Below are 13,914 nucleotides of genomic sequence, written 5' to 3'. Positions count from 1 at the left end.
TGTGCATTATTATATTTTTTTAAAGACTTATTTATTTATTATGTATACAGTGTTCTGCCTACATGTATGCTTGCAGGCCAGAAGAGGGTACCAGATCTCATTACAGATGGTTGTGAGCCACTATGTGGTTGCTGGGAATTGAACTCAGGATCTCTGGAAGAACAGCCAGTGCTCTTAACTGCTGAGCCATCTCTCCAAACCCCCCCCCCCAACTGTGCATTATTTATGTTTCATATGGGTTTTTTGGTTGGTTGGTTTGTAAATTTTTAGATCACATTTATTTGTGTGTGGGGGGGGGGGGTCAAAGCACATTGTTGGGTCTATTCATCATGTGGGTCTGAGGGAATCAAACTTAAGTGGTCAAACTTGATGGCAAGTGCCTTAACTCACTGAGCCATCTTGCTAACTCATTGGTTTGGTTTTTCAAGATTGGTCCTTATTTAGCTCAGGCTGGCTTTTAAGTTCTAGAATAACTGGCGTATGCTACCACACTCAGCCAAACATATTTTTGTTTTGTTTTTTCTCCCTCCCTCCCTTCCCTCCCTCCCTTCCTTCCTTCCTTCCTTTCTTCCTTCCTTCCTTCCTTTCTTCCTTCCCTTCTTTTTAACTAAAGTGTTTGTTGGTTTAAGATGGTGTTTTTAAAGTCTTAAATAAGAACAAGGGCATTTTTTTAGATAACCATAATATGCTTTCACCTTGAGGTTAACATTCATACACTGGAGTGGAAGTGAGTGTGCATTTGTAAATATTGGTGACACTCAAAACCTGTTCCAGTAGTGCCTTGGAATACATTCTCAGCTGCAGGTACAATGTAACTAATATATTGTTTATTTACGACTGCCAAAGAAGACAGGATATATGGGTGTGGGTTTTTCTCCTCCCAAAAAATTCATGCCCTGGAAGCTAGGATCCTTGTATGATCATCTTAGGAGGTGGTAGACCCTTTAAGAGGTGGGTCCTATATGCGTGTGTAACCCCAGCATTTGAGGGGAAGGAAGGAAGGTTAGGCAAAGGCTGTAAAGTCATAGGGATACTGTCTTGGGGAAGGGTGATTGTGGTTCTTACAAGACTGAGTTGTTACCAGCAAAACCAACCTAGGTGCTGGGGCATTTCTGTATGTGGCCTTTCCACTTCAACATGTTATACAGCTAGGGAGTCTCAAAAATGCCAGCCATCAGAATCATAAGCCAAACCAACCTTTGGGTGTTACCCAGCCTCACATATTTTGTTATAGCAGCACAACAGACTGAAGATGGCAATTTTCATCTCACTGACTTTACTGGTTAGCTTTTTCTACACCTGACTTGACTTTATAGTTCTGTACAAGATTGGTATATGATCCCCAAACAGTTACAGTAAATGCCAACATGGTGTTTGGAGTGCTTGGACTCAGGCCTGGTGGTACAGCCTGTGATTCCAGCTACTCTGGAAAGTGAGTCCAGAGGATTGCAAGTTCAAGGCCTGCCTGAGCAACTTAACAAGACTCTTATCTCACAGTTATGAAAACAGTTTTAAAGGACCGGGGATGGCAAGGGCCCTAGGTTTAATAGTTTCACAGATATGATGACAAAGAACTTTGGCTTGTAACTGCTCCAGTACAAAGTTTTGTGTCAGGATAGTAAATACAAGTCACAAGGAAAAAATAAAAAACTTAGGTAGTGTACGCACATGAGGAATTTATTTAAGATATATTGAAATCAAATATGATGGCACACACTGTCAATCCCAGCACTCAGGAAGCAGAGGTAAATGGATCTCTGAGTTTGAGGCCAGCTTGGTCTACATATTGAGTCCCAGGACAGCCAGGACTTAACTTGGAAAATAATTTGGAAAGAGAGACAACTTTAGCCCACATTCAAAATAAAATCATAGTCTGTCCCATCCCATTCCTGTGAAGGACACTGCCACCACATCTTCCACTGGGGTCAGGTTGGTGCTTGTAAGCTTCCAGTTTGTTACTTGCCACCAAATACATTTTCTGTGTTGTTTCAGGGTCTCACTAACTAGCCCATCTTATGTATTTCTTGCTGTTTGTTCTTTCTCTCTTTTTTTTTTTGGTTTTTCGAGACAGGGTTTCTCTCTGGAGCCTTTCCTGGAACTCACTCTGTAGCCCAGGCTGGCCTCGAACTCACAGAGATAAGCCTGCCTCTGCCTTCCGAGTGCTGGGATTAAAGGCATGGGCCACCAATGCCCAGCACTGTTTGTTCTCTTGCCTCAGCCTTGGTAGCATTAGGATTGCAGGTCTGTGTTGTCACACCTGGCCTAAAGAAACATTTGTAAGTAAAAATAAGAATGGCTATAAACGATAAATCCTTTGATTGAAGTCCAGGTGTGGTAGGGCTTGCCTGTAAAAAAGCACACAGAAGGCTGAGGCAGGAGGATTAATGGGAGCTTGAGGACACCATGGTCCACATATCATGATCCTATCTTTAAAAAAGAGGGGAAAAAAGCTTTAAAAAAAAAAAAAAAAAAAAGGAAAGCCAAACCTTTTGCAAAGTACAAAGACTTACTACTTTTTCACTCCAGCATGGGAAGGGTCTGCAGATTGCACATTAGGCTGCACTTTCTGTTGAGAGCTAATATTTATTTAGCTAATAGACTTGAAACAGCACTGTATAAAAACTTGAGAGCAACATTAATCTAACTTACTGAGATATCAGATTCACTCCTTATGTTATTTCCATAAGGAAGATTCATCCTTTGATTTCATTGCTCTTCCTGTCCTCACATTTGAGACAGTGTTTCCCTATTTGTCCCAGACTTTCTTTGAACACCTCAGCCTCACAGGGCTGAGATTACACCAATACATCTAGCTCTCTGGCTCCTCTCTCTCCTTTTCTCTCTTTCTCTTCTCCTCTTCTTCCTTCTCTGAAGGAAGATCTTGTATATCCCAAACTGACCTCAAATTGTGTAGACATGGGATTTCTGATCTTTGCCTCTGTCTTCCAAATGCTGTGGATGCAGGCATGTTGGTACATGCCTTGCTTATGGGACACTAGGGATTGAATCCAGGATTTCGTGGATGTTAGGCAAGCATTCCACCAACTGAGCTGCATCCCCACTCCCCTGGATTAATTTCCTTGATATGAAAAGGTTATGTAGGTTCTTTGTAATTGTGCTGAAGGTTGAGAACATGACTGTAAACACCTGTGTGTGGGTTAACTGATAGAGGCCTCTGGAGGTCAGAGACCATGAGAAGCCACTTTACACAAATAAATATAAAGGCAGAACAAATAATATCTCTCATTTCAAATATTTTTTAGAGACAGGATTTTGCTCTGTAGCCTAGACTGGCTTTGACCTCAGCAGTCCCCCTACCTCAACTTCCTGAATGCCATGTTTACAGGCATGAGCTACTACATTTGGCTAGACAGTATCTCTTTTTAAGTAAGTTTATTCTGTTTGTGTAGGTGTGGGTGGGTGGGAGTTGCCTGCAAGAATGTCTGTGCACCACGTGTGTGCAGTATGAGGGAGGCCAGAAGAGGGCATCAGATTCACTGAGACTGGAGTTACAGACAGTGGTGAGCAGCCATGTGAGTACTGGGAACCGAACCCTAATCCTCTGGAAGAGCAGCCGGTGCTCTTAACCTCTGAGCCGTTCATGCTGCTTTGTATCTTCAGACTAAGTTAATATCTTTCAGAAGATTTCTTAGCATGGTGATACAAACTTGTAGTCTCAGCTACTTGGGAAGCCAAGATGGGAGAGGATTGTGAGTTTGAAGGAGCTTAGTCTATACAACAAAGTGAGAACTGGTCAAAATAACAACAAACTCCACTATCTCTACAAAATACTAATGAATGTATAACATATCAGGAAATCTTATACCGAAGGTACTGTACTCTAAGTACTGTCCTGTCACTATGCTCTAGCTTCAGCAAAGTAGACACTAGAATTAAATTTCAAAAAGAGCAATATTTAATTTATGCTGATTTGCAATCCTAGGAATTTCCTTTTTGCTTGGTTTATATTATTATCATGTTTATTTATTGGTTGGTTTTGAGATGGGATTTCACCATGTAGCCTGGACTAGTCTCAAATTTGTGGTCTTCCTGCCTTTCCTTCCCAAGTGCTGGGATAATAGACAGGCAATACCGTTTCCAGCCCTGGAGTATCTTGTAGACACAAAATTTGCTGAGATGCTATGGAATTTTTAGTGTTCACCCGGATTCCCCTAATATTAGCATCATATGTGTAACTATGGTACAGTTAGCAAAATAAATTGAAACAGGTAAAATACTGTTAACTTCAGACTTCAACCATCTTCTCATTTTTCTCCCACTAAGAACCCTTTCTGTCCCAGGATTCGATGCAAGATACCACATGTCCAGTTGTCACTATCCATATTATGTCCAGTGATCATTGTATCTTCCCGTCAGTCTGGGAGGATTGTCTTATATGACTTGATACTTTTGAGGGGTATTTGTTATGCTTTGTTCTTTAGACTAGTACTCCTAAGGTTAGAGAGTTAAAGAACACTTTTAGATCAGAAACTGTGGTCTAACGATGAAACTGTCAGTAATAAATATCTTAGAGGAAGCTACCATGAGGCTATGCCAGAATCTGTTTCTCCTTTACATTTCACCAACTAATTTTAGCTTCTGTGGGTAACGTCTTGTCTGTAGTAATTACTAAGATACGGTTTTAACAGTGATTTTCTATCTCGTGCTTCCTCTGTTAATTAGTGTACAGCAAGGACAAACTGTTTTCCCCTATCTAGGATCCAGGGGAGGATTTCTTATTCTATTATCCAGTTTTAATTTTAAGCCTTTAAAAAAAAGGTGGTTTTTTTGTTTTGTTTTGTTTGTTTGTTTGTTTGTTTGTTTGTTTTTCAAGACAGGGTTAGCCCAGGCTGGCCTCGAACTCACAGAGATCCGCCTGGCTCTGCCTCCCGAGTGCTGGGATTAAAGGCGTGTGCCACCACCACCCGGCAAGGTTTTATTTTTATTTTATGTGCTTGAGTGTTTTGCCTGTGTGTGGGGGGGGGGGGGGCACCACATGTTTACAGAGGTCAGAAGTGGGCAATGGATCTCTGGAAACTGGAATTGCAGACAGTTGTGGTTGTGAGCTGCTATGTGGGAGCTGGGAATCAAACTCTGTGAGAGCAGCCAGTGCTCATAACCACTGAGAATTTCTCTCCAGCTCCAGATTCTTTTAATCAAAATGGCTTTTTTAAAAATAATGTATTTTTGTTTTATGTGCATTGGTGTTTTGCCTGTGTGTATGTCTGTGTGAGGATGTCAGGTCCCCTGGAACTGAAGTTACAGACAGTTGTGAGCTGCCATGTGGGTGCTGGGAATTGAACCTGGGTCCTCTGGAAGAGCAGTTAGTGCTCTTAACCACTGAGCCATCTCTCTAGTCCCCCACAATGTCTTTTTTAAAAAATGGCTTTGGACTTGGGATGTAGCTCAGTTGGAAGAGTGCTTGGCATACGAAAAGCCCTAGGTCTAACCCCAGTGTCATATGAAACCAGGTGAGGTTGCATACACCGTAATCCCAGCACATGGGATCAGAAGTTTAAGGTTTCCTCTTCTATATAGTGAATTTGATACTAGCCTGAGCTGCATGAAACCCTGTTTCAAAATTTAAAAACAAAACACAAAAAAAGTGTTTGTTTCTGGTTGGCTTGTGCTGGAAATAAGCCCAGGCCCTCTCCCTTACTGAACTAATAGTTCTAGTACTGACTCTGCTAGTACTTGCCACAGAGCTACCTCCAGACCTAGTACAATTTTTTTTAAAGGGATCAAGTTGTTTTTTTAGAAAATATCCAACCTCTGAATTTGTTTGTTTTTATATGACCAGTATTCTGTAACCTTCAATTTAGTTTTAAGCTTGATAAGCCAGGACTGGTGGTACATGCAAGTAATCCAGGATTTGGGAGATAGAGGCAGGGAATCACAAGTTCAAGGCTACTCTGGAGTTAATGGTGAGGTCCTGTCTCATAGAAAAGAAAGTATTAGACTTAAGTTAGACTTTTTTTTTTAATTTCTTTTCCACTCATTCTACATATCTACCACAGAACCCCTCCTATCCCTCCTCTCCCCCCCCCCCCAGCTTCTTCCCCCTCAACCCACCCTCTCTCTATTCCCTCCTCCAAAAGGGTAAGGGCTCCCATGGGGAGTTAGCAAAGCCTGGTACATTCAGTTGAGGCAGGACCAAGCCCCTCCCTGCTCTGCCTTAGGTTAGACCTCCCCCCACCCCCCAAGACAGGGTGTCTCTGTGTAGCTTTGGTGCCTGTCCTGGATCTCACTCTGTAGACCAGGATGGCCTCGACTCACAGAGGCCTGGCTCTACTTCCTGTGTGCTGGGATTAAAGGCATGTGCCACCACCGCCCAGAGTTTTATGACTAGATATGGTACTATCTACTTTGTATTTTATATGGTTTCTTGCTGACAACGTTTGACTATGGAATCATAATGGGAACAGCCAAGACTTTCACTTTGAAGTCAGGTTCTTTACCCCTTTGCAGTTTGCTAAGTAATGTATTTGCTGACATTGGCATACTGAGAATATCTAATTCTATGCCAGTTTTGATCCTGCATTGTTAAAACTTTCTGTATATTTATTTGACAAGCATTTTTCCGTAAAGAAGAGTGGCCCCTCTGTTCCTAAAGTTTACTTACTCTGACTGTTCTGAGCTGCTCAAAAGGCAAGGTAAATGCTTCACTTTCCCCTTGTAATTCTCATTTTTGGAGTAGTAAGTGCCAGCATTAAAAAGTTGCCATTGGATGTGTGGTCTTCTGTTTCCAAGTACACCTTTTCTGCTCCTTAAATGTTGTTTCTCAGTGATCCTCCTTTTGCTCACTTGCCCCAGTGTCCTTATAGTCACAGTGGCTCTGTGCTGAACAGTAGAAAACAGAAACTAAATGTACATTCTTGTGGGCATGTAGAGGTACTTGATTTGTCTTGAAAGAGTCAAAGATATGCCTATGACTGCTCCCAAAATTTATTTTCAACAAGCAGCTTTAGAAATATGAAAAAGAATCCATATCCCCCCCACCTCAAGACACCTCTGTAACCCTAGTTGGCCTAGAACTTAGCATGTAAACGAGGCTTCCTTGAACCTGTGCAGGTTGGGATTACAAGTATGAGCCCACCACGCTTGTCAAAAAATAAATCTAAAATGGTAAATTATTTCCCTCTGTTTTCCAGATACGTCGGTAACCTTTCCCGAGATGTGACAGAAGCTCTCATCCTCCAGCTTTTTAGCCAAATTGGACCTTGTAAAAACTGCAAAATGATTATGGATGTAAGGGTATTTCAGTCAGTCATTGTTCCTGCTTTTCTTTCCTTTTCCCCTCTCTCTCTCTCTCTCTCTCTCTCTCTCTCTCTCTGTTTCTTTTTTTTAAACATGAAAGCAGTCATTACTTCAGAACTTCTTCATTAATGTCTAAATTCATAGGGATCTTAGTGAATTTTTAATTAACCTGTTTAGTAGACAAATTTAATTCTTTTACTAGGTGAAGGAAGAAAATTGAACTAATCATTTTTAGAAAGGATAGTGTATATGTGCTCATCTTACAAGATCCATTGAGGCATCAGAATTGGTTTTTTTGTTGTTGTTGTTTTGTTTTGTTTTTTGTTTTTTTGTTTTTTCAAGACAGGGTTTCTCTGTGTAGTTTTGGTGCCTGTCCTGGCTCTTACAGGCTGGCCTTGAACTCACAGAGATCTGCCTGTCTCTGCCTTCTGAGTGCTGGGATTAAAGGTGTGCACCACCACTGCCTGGTGAGGCATCACAATTGTTTTACATGTAGTATCAATAGGTTGAATAATCTACAAGTTCAGTTATTAGATTGGGAATTGGGGTAGACTTTTAATATAATGAAAATATATATAATATATAATGAAAAGCATTTTTAACTTCATTTAAAAGGTTTTCTTGCATGTCTATCAGAACTTAACTATAGAAAAGACATCAAACATTCATATGGTTGGTGTTAACTATGAATAATACCTAGTTTTTAAAACAAAGTTCATTGTTTATGTGTACAGGTGAACATACATGTATGTGCACAGGTATGTGGAGGCCAGATGTCAACATTGGTGCCTCTTCATGCATACACAATAGACAGCGTCTTACAGTATAATCCAAGATGACCTAGAACTTGCTATGTAAGCTAGGATGGTTGCAGTCTTCCTGCCTTAGCTTCTCAAGTGTTAATATTACAATATGCCACCACAACCTGGCTATTAATTAATTGTTTGTTGTTTTGTTTGTTTGTTTGTTTTTGAGGCAGGGTCGATGTAACTCAGACTGGCCTGAAACTTGGAATGTTCTTCCTCTGCCTCCTGAGTGATAAAGTGACAGATATATGCTACCACTCCCCTCAGAATCTCAATTATTGTAGAATAAGAGTTTTCATTGAATTATATGTTTATCTCAGTGCTCTGAAATTTTGAATTAGTTTTCTTTATTAATTCCTAGAAAGCCTTAGAAAGAATTGAATTGATTATAAAGTCATTTAGTATCCCACACTGGTAAATTCAGACTATTATATTTATTTTCTGCATTAATTTATTATAAAATATCTTAAAGCCAGGTGTGATAATGCATGCCTGTAGTCTCAGAACTCAGAAGACAGAGGCAGGAGGAACATTGCAATTTGGAGGCCACTCTGGTCTACACAGTAAGTTCCAGACCAGCTAGAGCTCCATAGAAAAACTGCTAATAAATAAACAAACAGCATCTTGCTTTGGGCCAGAAGATTGCTCATTGTAGAATGCTTTCTTAGCACACACAAGGCCCTGGATTTTGGGCTCCAGCACTAGGGGAAAAGAAAAAATCCAGGCTTGCTTTCTTGTATCCCAGTTACCAGCAGAAAAGAAGAGGTGTTTTTGTCTTCTTTTGAGAGTCTTACTAAGTATCTCAGGCTGGCTTTAGACTCACCCAGGATGTCTTCGGCATTCCTGGTACTGGAATTACAGATAGACAGATATTTTTTCTTAGGTTTAAAATTTTTATTTTATGAGTGTTTTGCATGCCTGGTGCCCATGGAGGTCAGAAAATGGTGTCAAGTACCCTGAAATTGGAGTTTATGTGAGCCACCATGTGGGCGCTGGGAAACAAACACAAGTCCTCTGCATGAGCAACAAGTGTTCTTAACCTCTGAGCCAACTGTTCAGCCTCCAAGGGAAGAAATTTTAAAATGCTTTGCAACAAGCAAAGAACTTGTATCAGAAGTCTACATTCTAAAACCCATTGTAAATATTATCAGAGCCTAGTTTAAGAACAGACTAGAGAAGATTAGTTAAGATTTTCTGTTCCTCAAGTTAGAAACAGTAAGATGTTTAAAGTTTGTAGCAATAAAAAGTAATATACTGGGTAGGGGTGTAGTTTATGGTAGAGCATTTATGTAGTGGGTGTAAGGCTCTAACACTGCACAAAGAAGCAAAAAGGGAGCTACAGGAAAATGGTACTAAGTGTTTACTCTTTTATCTGAAAATTTACTTGTGGAATGAGTCAGTCATTCTCCATGGCCTGCTAACTGTAGAAGGTCTATATATTTAAGAGGGGGATTTATTTATTTATTTATTTATTTTTTTTTTTTATTTTTTATTTTTTTGGTTTTTCGAGACAGGGTTTCTCTGTGTAGCTTTGCGCCTTTCCTGGAACTCACTTGGTAGCCCAGGCTGGCCTCGAACTCACAGAGATCCACCTGGCTCTGCCTCCCGAGTGCTGGGATTAAAGGTGTGCGCCACCACCGCCTGGCTATTTTATTTTTTTTAATGGAAGAGTAAAGCTTAAAATTGACTTCTGTATTTCTTCTCCAACAGACGGCGGGGAATGACCCATACTGTTTTGTGGAGTTTCATGAGCATCGTCATGCAGCTGCAGCGCTGGCTGCTATGAATGGGCGGAAGATAATGGGTAAGGTAAGCTGTCATAATTACAGGTGACTTACACTGAACAAACTTATTTCATTCTCATCCACCTGCCTCCACCTCCCAGGTGGGGCCAAAAGTATATGCAGTGCTTGGATTGGAGTCAGAGCCTCAAACAGCACCCTATAACAGAGCTGCATCCCTAGCTCTTGGAATAGAAAGTTTAAGTTAGATTGTACCTCATTTTTTTTTTTTTTTTTTTTTTTGGTTTTTCGAGACAGGGTTTCTCTGTGTAGCTTTGCGCCTTTCCTGGAACTCACTTGGTAGCCCAGGCTGGCCTCGAACTCACAGAGATCCGCCTGGCTGTGCCTCCCGAGTGCTGGGATTAAAGGCGTGTGCCACCACCGCCCGGCATGTACCTCATTTTTGTTTTAGATCCATTATATTCTCTTTATGGCAAAGGGTCAGCTATTTGTATTTGTATTAAAAAGATAGAATGGGTCTGTAGAACAGCTCAGTATTAAGAGCACTGGCTATTCTTCCAGGACCTGAGTTTGAACCCTTATACCTACATGGTGGCTCACAATTCTTGTATAATATTAGAGGGACCAGCCTTAATATTATACATCCCAGGGGCTCAGGAGAGAGAACTACTAAGGGCGAGGACTATTTTCGGGAAATAGAATCTCAGCACACCGAGCTCTATAGTCCACTTGCTTTAATTCCTCTGGCATAACATCTTTTATACAGCTTCAGTTCTGTTCTCATGTCTAGCTCCTTTCTTGCCTGATTTCTCTCTATACTTATCTAAGTTCTATCTTAATTCTCTCATCTTAATTCTGCCTCATCTAGGTCCTTTTCAGCTTGTTCTTACCCAGCTAGTACTTCCCCATCTTCCTCTTCCTCATCTTCCATCTCATTCCTCTAGTACTCTCTTCTAGCCCTTCAATCTAGTTCTTCTCCATCTCAGTTTGTTCCTCTCAAGTTCTTACCCGTCTAGTTCTTCCATTCTCTTTTCTCTTCTCCGTCTTCTGTGCCCTGGAAGTCCTGGTATATAAAGCCAGGCTTCCAGGGTCAAACAGAGGGGTGATAAGAATCACATTGAGAGGCAATAACCGTTAATTATCATTTGTAACCCCAAAGGGAAGTGACCAATGGGGAAATGAATTAACTAAAGGCTAAAGTCGGGTAATATCTAAGAAGAGGGAATCTTATGTGCTCAACTATAGTCTTAAACGTGATTAGTAGAAAATGTTAAGAATCTATAAGTTGCTAGGTCAATGGGAGAAAATAAAACTGCCTTCTTTTTTCCTGTGGCTCCTATCTGTCCAAGCTATCTGCCGTTTTTCTGCAGGGTGGGGGAAAGTGTGCTCAGTCGCTAGGCAACCCATGTACAGCTAGATGCCTCTGGTGATAGTTAAAGGGAGATCTGGAACTAGAGGTAAGGTTTGGGAAAAAAGGAAGTAAAGCTTAATTGGCACATCCGCCAGGCCTTCTCAAACAGATAGCCTGGATGCTTAAGTCTGTTCTTAGAGAGTACAGAAGTATCTCTGATAAGGTACTCTCCTCCACCTGGGGATGGACCTGGCTGGATGCTGCCAATGATGATAATTACAGGGAGGTTTGAACTGGGGTTCTGGCTGAGCATAGCTGTCAGCGCAGAAGGTTATCTAAATATTCCTAGAAGTGGTTAGGTAAGGGGTTAAAGGTCTATAAAGTTAGTAAGGCTGTAAGAAAGGAGGGTCCGAGCTGAATTGCATAAAGCTATTACTTAACGTCCACCTGACCTAGGTGGTGTCTCCTTGTGGAATTTACCTTAGATCAGGAGACTTTCATGTGGACTGTTATTACTGCTAGTCCTTGAAAGTGGCTAAGGGAGATATCTGATTCCAGAGAAAGCCTTTCCTGAGGCTGTTCTCCAAATAACCTGGAATGTGTATGTCCAGAGAGTGATCAGTCCACACTGTTAGCCCTTCTTAGGGAAAAGTCAATTGGGAAAACTATGAAGGCACACATGATTTTCATAACAGAAGACAGCTAATATATAACAAGCCAAGTAACACCAAAAGCTCCTTGGAATTTGGCTTCCTCTGGAGGAAGTCCTTGATCCCTCCAGGTAGTGACTTTGCCATAACCAGCTGAGTTCTTATGATATGCTCCTGCAGCCCGCAGTACACAATCATCTATAACTCCAGTCCTAGGGGATCTGATGTTTTCTTCTTGCCTCTAAGGGTACTGCACATGTATGAGGCACAGATGTACATTCAGGCAAAACACCCATATGTGGATAAATAAATAATTAAAATTAAAAAAAAAAAAAAGAGCTGGCCATAGCGGTACATACTTTTAATCCCAGCGCTCATGAGTTCAAGACCAGCCTAGTCCACACAACAGGTTTCAGGTCAGCCAAGGCTACAATAGTCTTGAGTGAATGAATGAATTGATAGGCTAAAGCCTCTATAGAGACTAGAGGCCTCTGTTTAGCTCCTTTTCTCAATGGTGCTGTGTACATGATAACCTCTAGATAGTTATAGAACTACTAAATTTGGATGAAACATAACAGTAATATGGAGTATTAATAGAGAGGCACGTGTGGGTAACTTTGATTTTAAAAAGAAATGTGGCTAGGCAGTGGTGAGGTGACCCATGCCTTTAATTCTAGCACTCAGGAGGCAAAGGCAAGTAGATCTCTGAGTTCCAGGCCAGCTTGTTCTATAGAGCAAGTTCCAGGACAACCAGGACTACACAGAGAAAATCTCTGTCTCAAAAAATAAAAAATAAAAACAAAATATAAAATAGTAAAAGCCAGGCATAATGGTGCATGCCTTTAATCTCAGCATTGTAGAGGCAGAGGCAGGTGGACCTCTCTTGAGTTGGAGGCCAGTCTGGTCTACAGAGAGACTTCCAGGACAGCCAGAGCTACATAATGAGACCCTGTCTCAAAAAAAAAAAAAAAAAAAAGTTATTTGAACATTAGCAGAAATGGGAAAAGATTAGATTTGCCAAACATATATATATTAGCTGGACCTGGATACTAAGGCAAGAGAATTACTTTCAAGGCTTGCCCAGGCTCTAGTGTGAATTCAAGCTCAGCCTGGCAGACTTAGTGACTCATCTTAGAATCAAATGTAGAGAGGGGTAGGGCCAAAGATGTAGCCCAGTGGTAGATTGTTTGCTTGTGTACCATTTGTGAGGCTCTAGGTTCAAACCACAGAACCATAAAAAAGAAAGAAAGAAAGACGAAAACCATGTTGAAAAATTATAAGAGAGAGCTCAGTGGTTAAAAGCACCTGCTGTTCTTCCAGAGGATCTGGGTTTGATTCCCAGTACCTACATGATAACTCAAAACCTTCTGTAACTCTAGTTCCAGGGGATTCATTGCCCTCTTTGGCTTCTCTACAGATGTGTGTATCTGGTACTAGGCACAGCTACATACAGACATAGATGAAGGCAAAACACCTAGACACATAAATAAAATAAATTTTTAAAAAGAACAGAAAGGGGGGCTGGAGAAATGGCTCAGCAGTTAAAGAACACAGGCTGCTCTTTCAGAGGACCTGGGTTCAATTCCCAGCACCCACATGGCAGCTCACCACTGTCTGTAATTGCAACTTCAGGAGTTTTGACCTTCAGAGAGACACATATGCAGGCAAAAACACCAGTGCTCATAAAATAAATTTAAAAAAAAAAACAAAAAAAAACAGAAAGAGTTGTATTTGCCAGTTTGAATTTGTCAAACTAGGCCTGAGGATGAAAGTTAGACTAGTTAGCACAGGCATCCCCTGCATGTTACCTCACTTTATCAGAGGAAAATGTGATTTTGAGGTTTGTTTGATTTTTTTGGGGGGGTTTGGTTTTTTGTTTGTTTGTTTTTGTTTTGTTTTGTTTTTCAAGACAGGGTTTCTCTGTGTAGCTCTGACTGTTCTGGAACTCCCTCTGTAGGCCAGGCTGGCCTTGAACTCAGAGATCCACCTGCCTCTGCCTCCTGAGTGTGGAATTAAAGGTGTGTGCCACCACCACCCTCTTAAGCTTTAACTTTATGGAATATTTTGGACAGAAGTTTTCCTGTGTTCCGCCCAGTCCCACAGTTACT

General features: G+C 41.1%; 1 protein-coding gene across 5 annotated transcripts in view; it reads left to right on the top strand.

Annotated features, from left to right (window-relative positions):
• Window positions 1-13,914, top strand: part of Tia1 (TIA1 cytotoxic granule associated RNA binding protein) — a 37,047-nt gene that overhangs the window by 7,108 nt on the left and 16,025 nt on the right. For all 5 annotated transcript variants that reach the window (XR_009378306.1, XR_009378307.1, XM_059258137.1 and 2 more), the window contains exons 2-3: window positions 7,152-7,248; window positions 9,774-9,872. Coding sequence is in view for 3 of the 5 variants with exons in the window: in XM_059258137.1 (XP_059114120.1) it covers window positions 7,152-7,248; window positions 9,774-9,872 (196 nt within the window). In the remaining 2 variants the exon portion in view is untranslated. The remainder of the gene's footprint in view (window positions 1-7,151; window positions 7,249-9,773; window positions 9,873-13,914) is intronic.

Source organism: Peromyscus eremicus, chromosome 3 (assembly GCF_949786415.1).
Source record: "Peromyscus eremicus chromosome 3, PerEre_H2_v1, whole genome shotgun sequence".
Lineage (NCBI taxonomy): Eukaryota > Metazoa > Chordata > Mammalia > Rodentia > Cricetidae > Peromyscus > Peromyscus eremicus.
The sequence above is the reverse complement of the archived record's forward strand: the minus strand, read 5'-3'. Positions and strand labels throughout refer to the sequence as shown.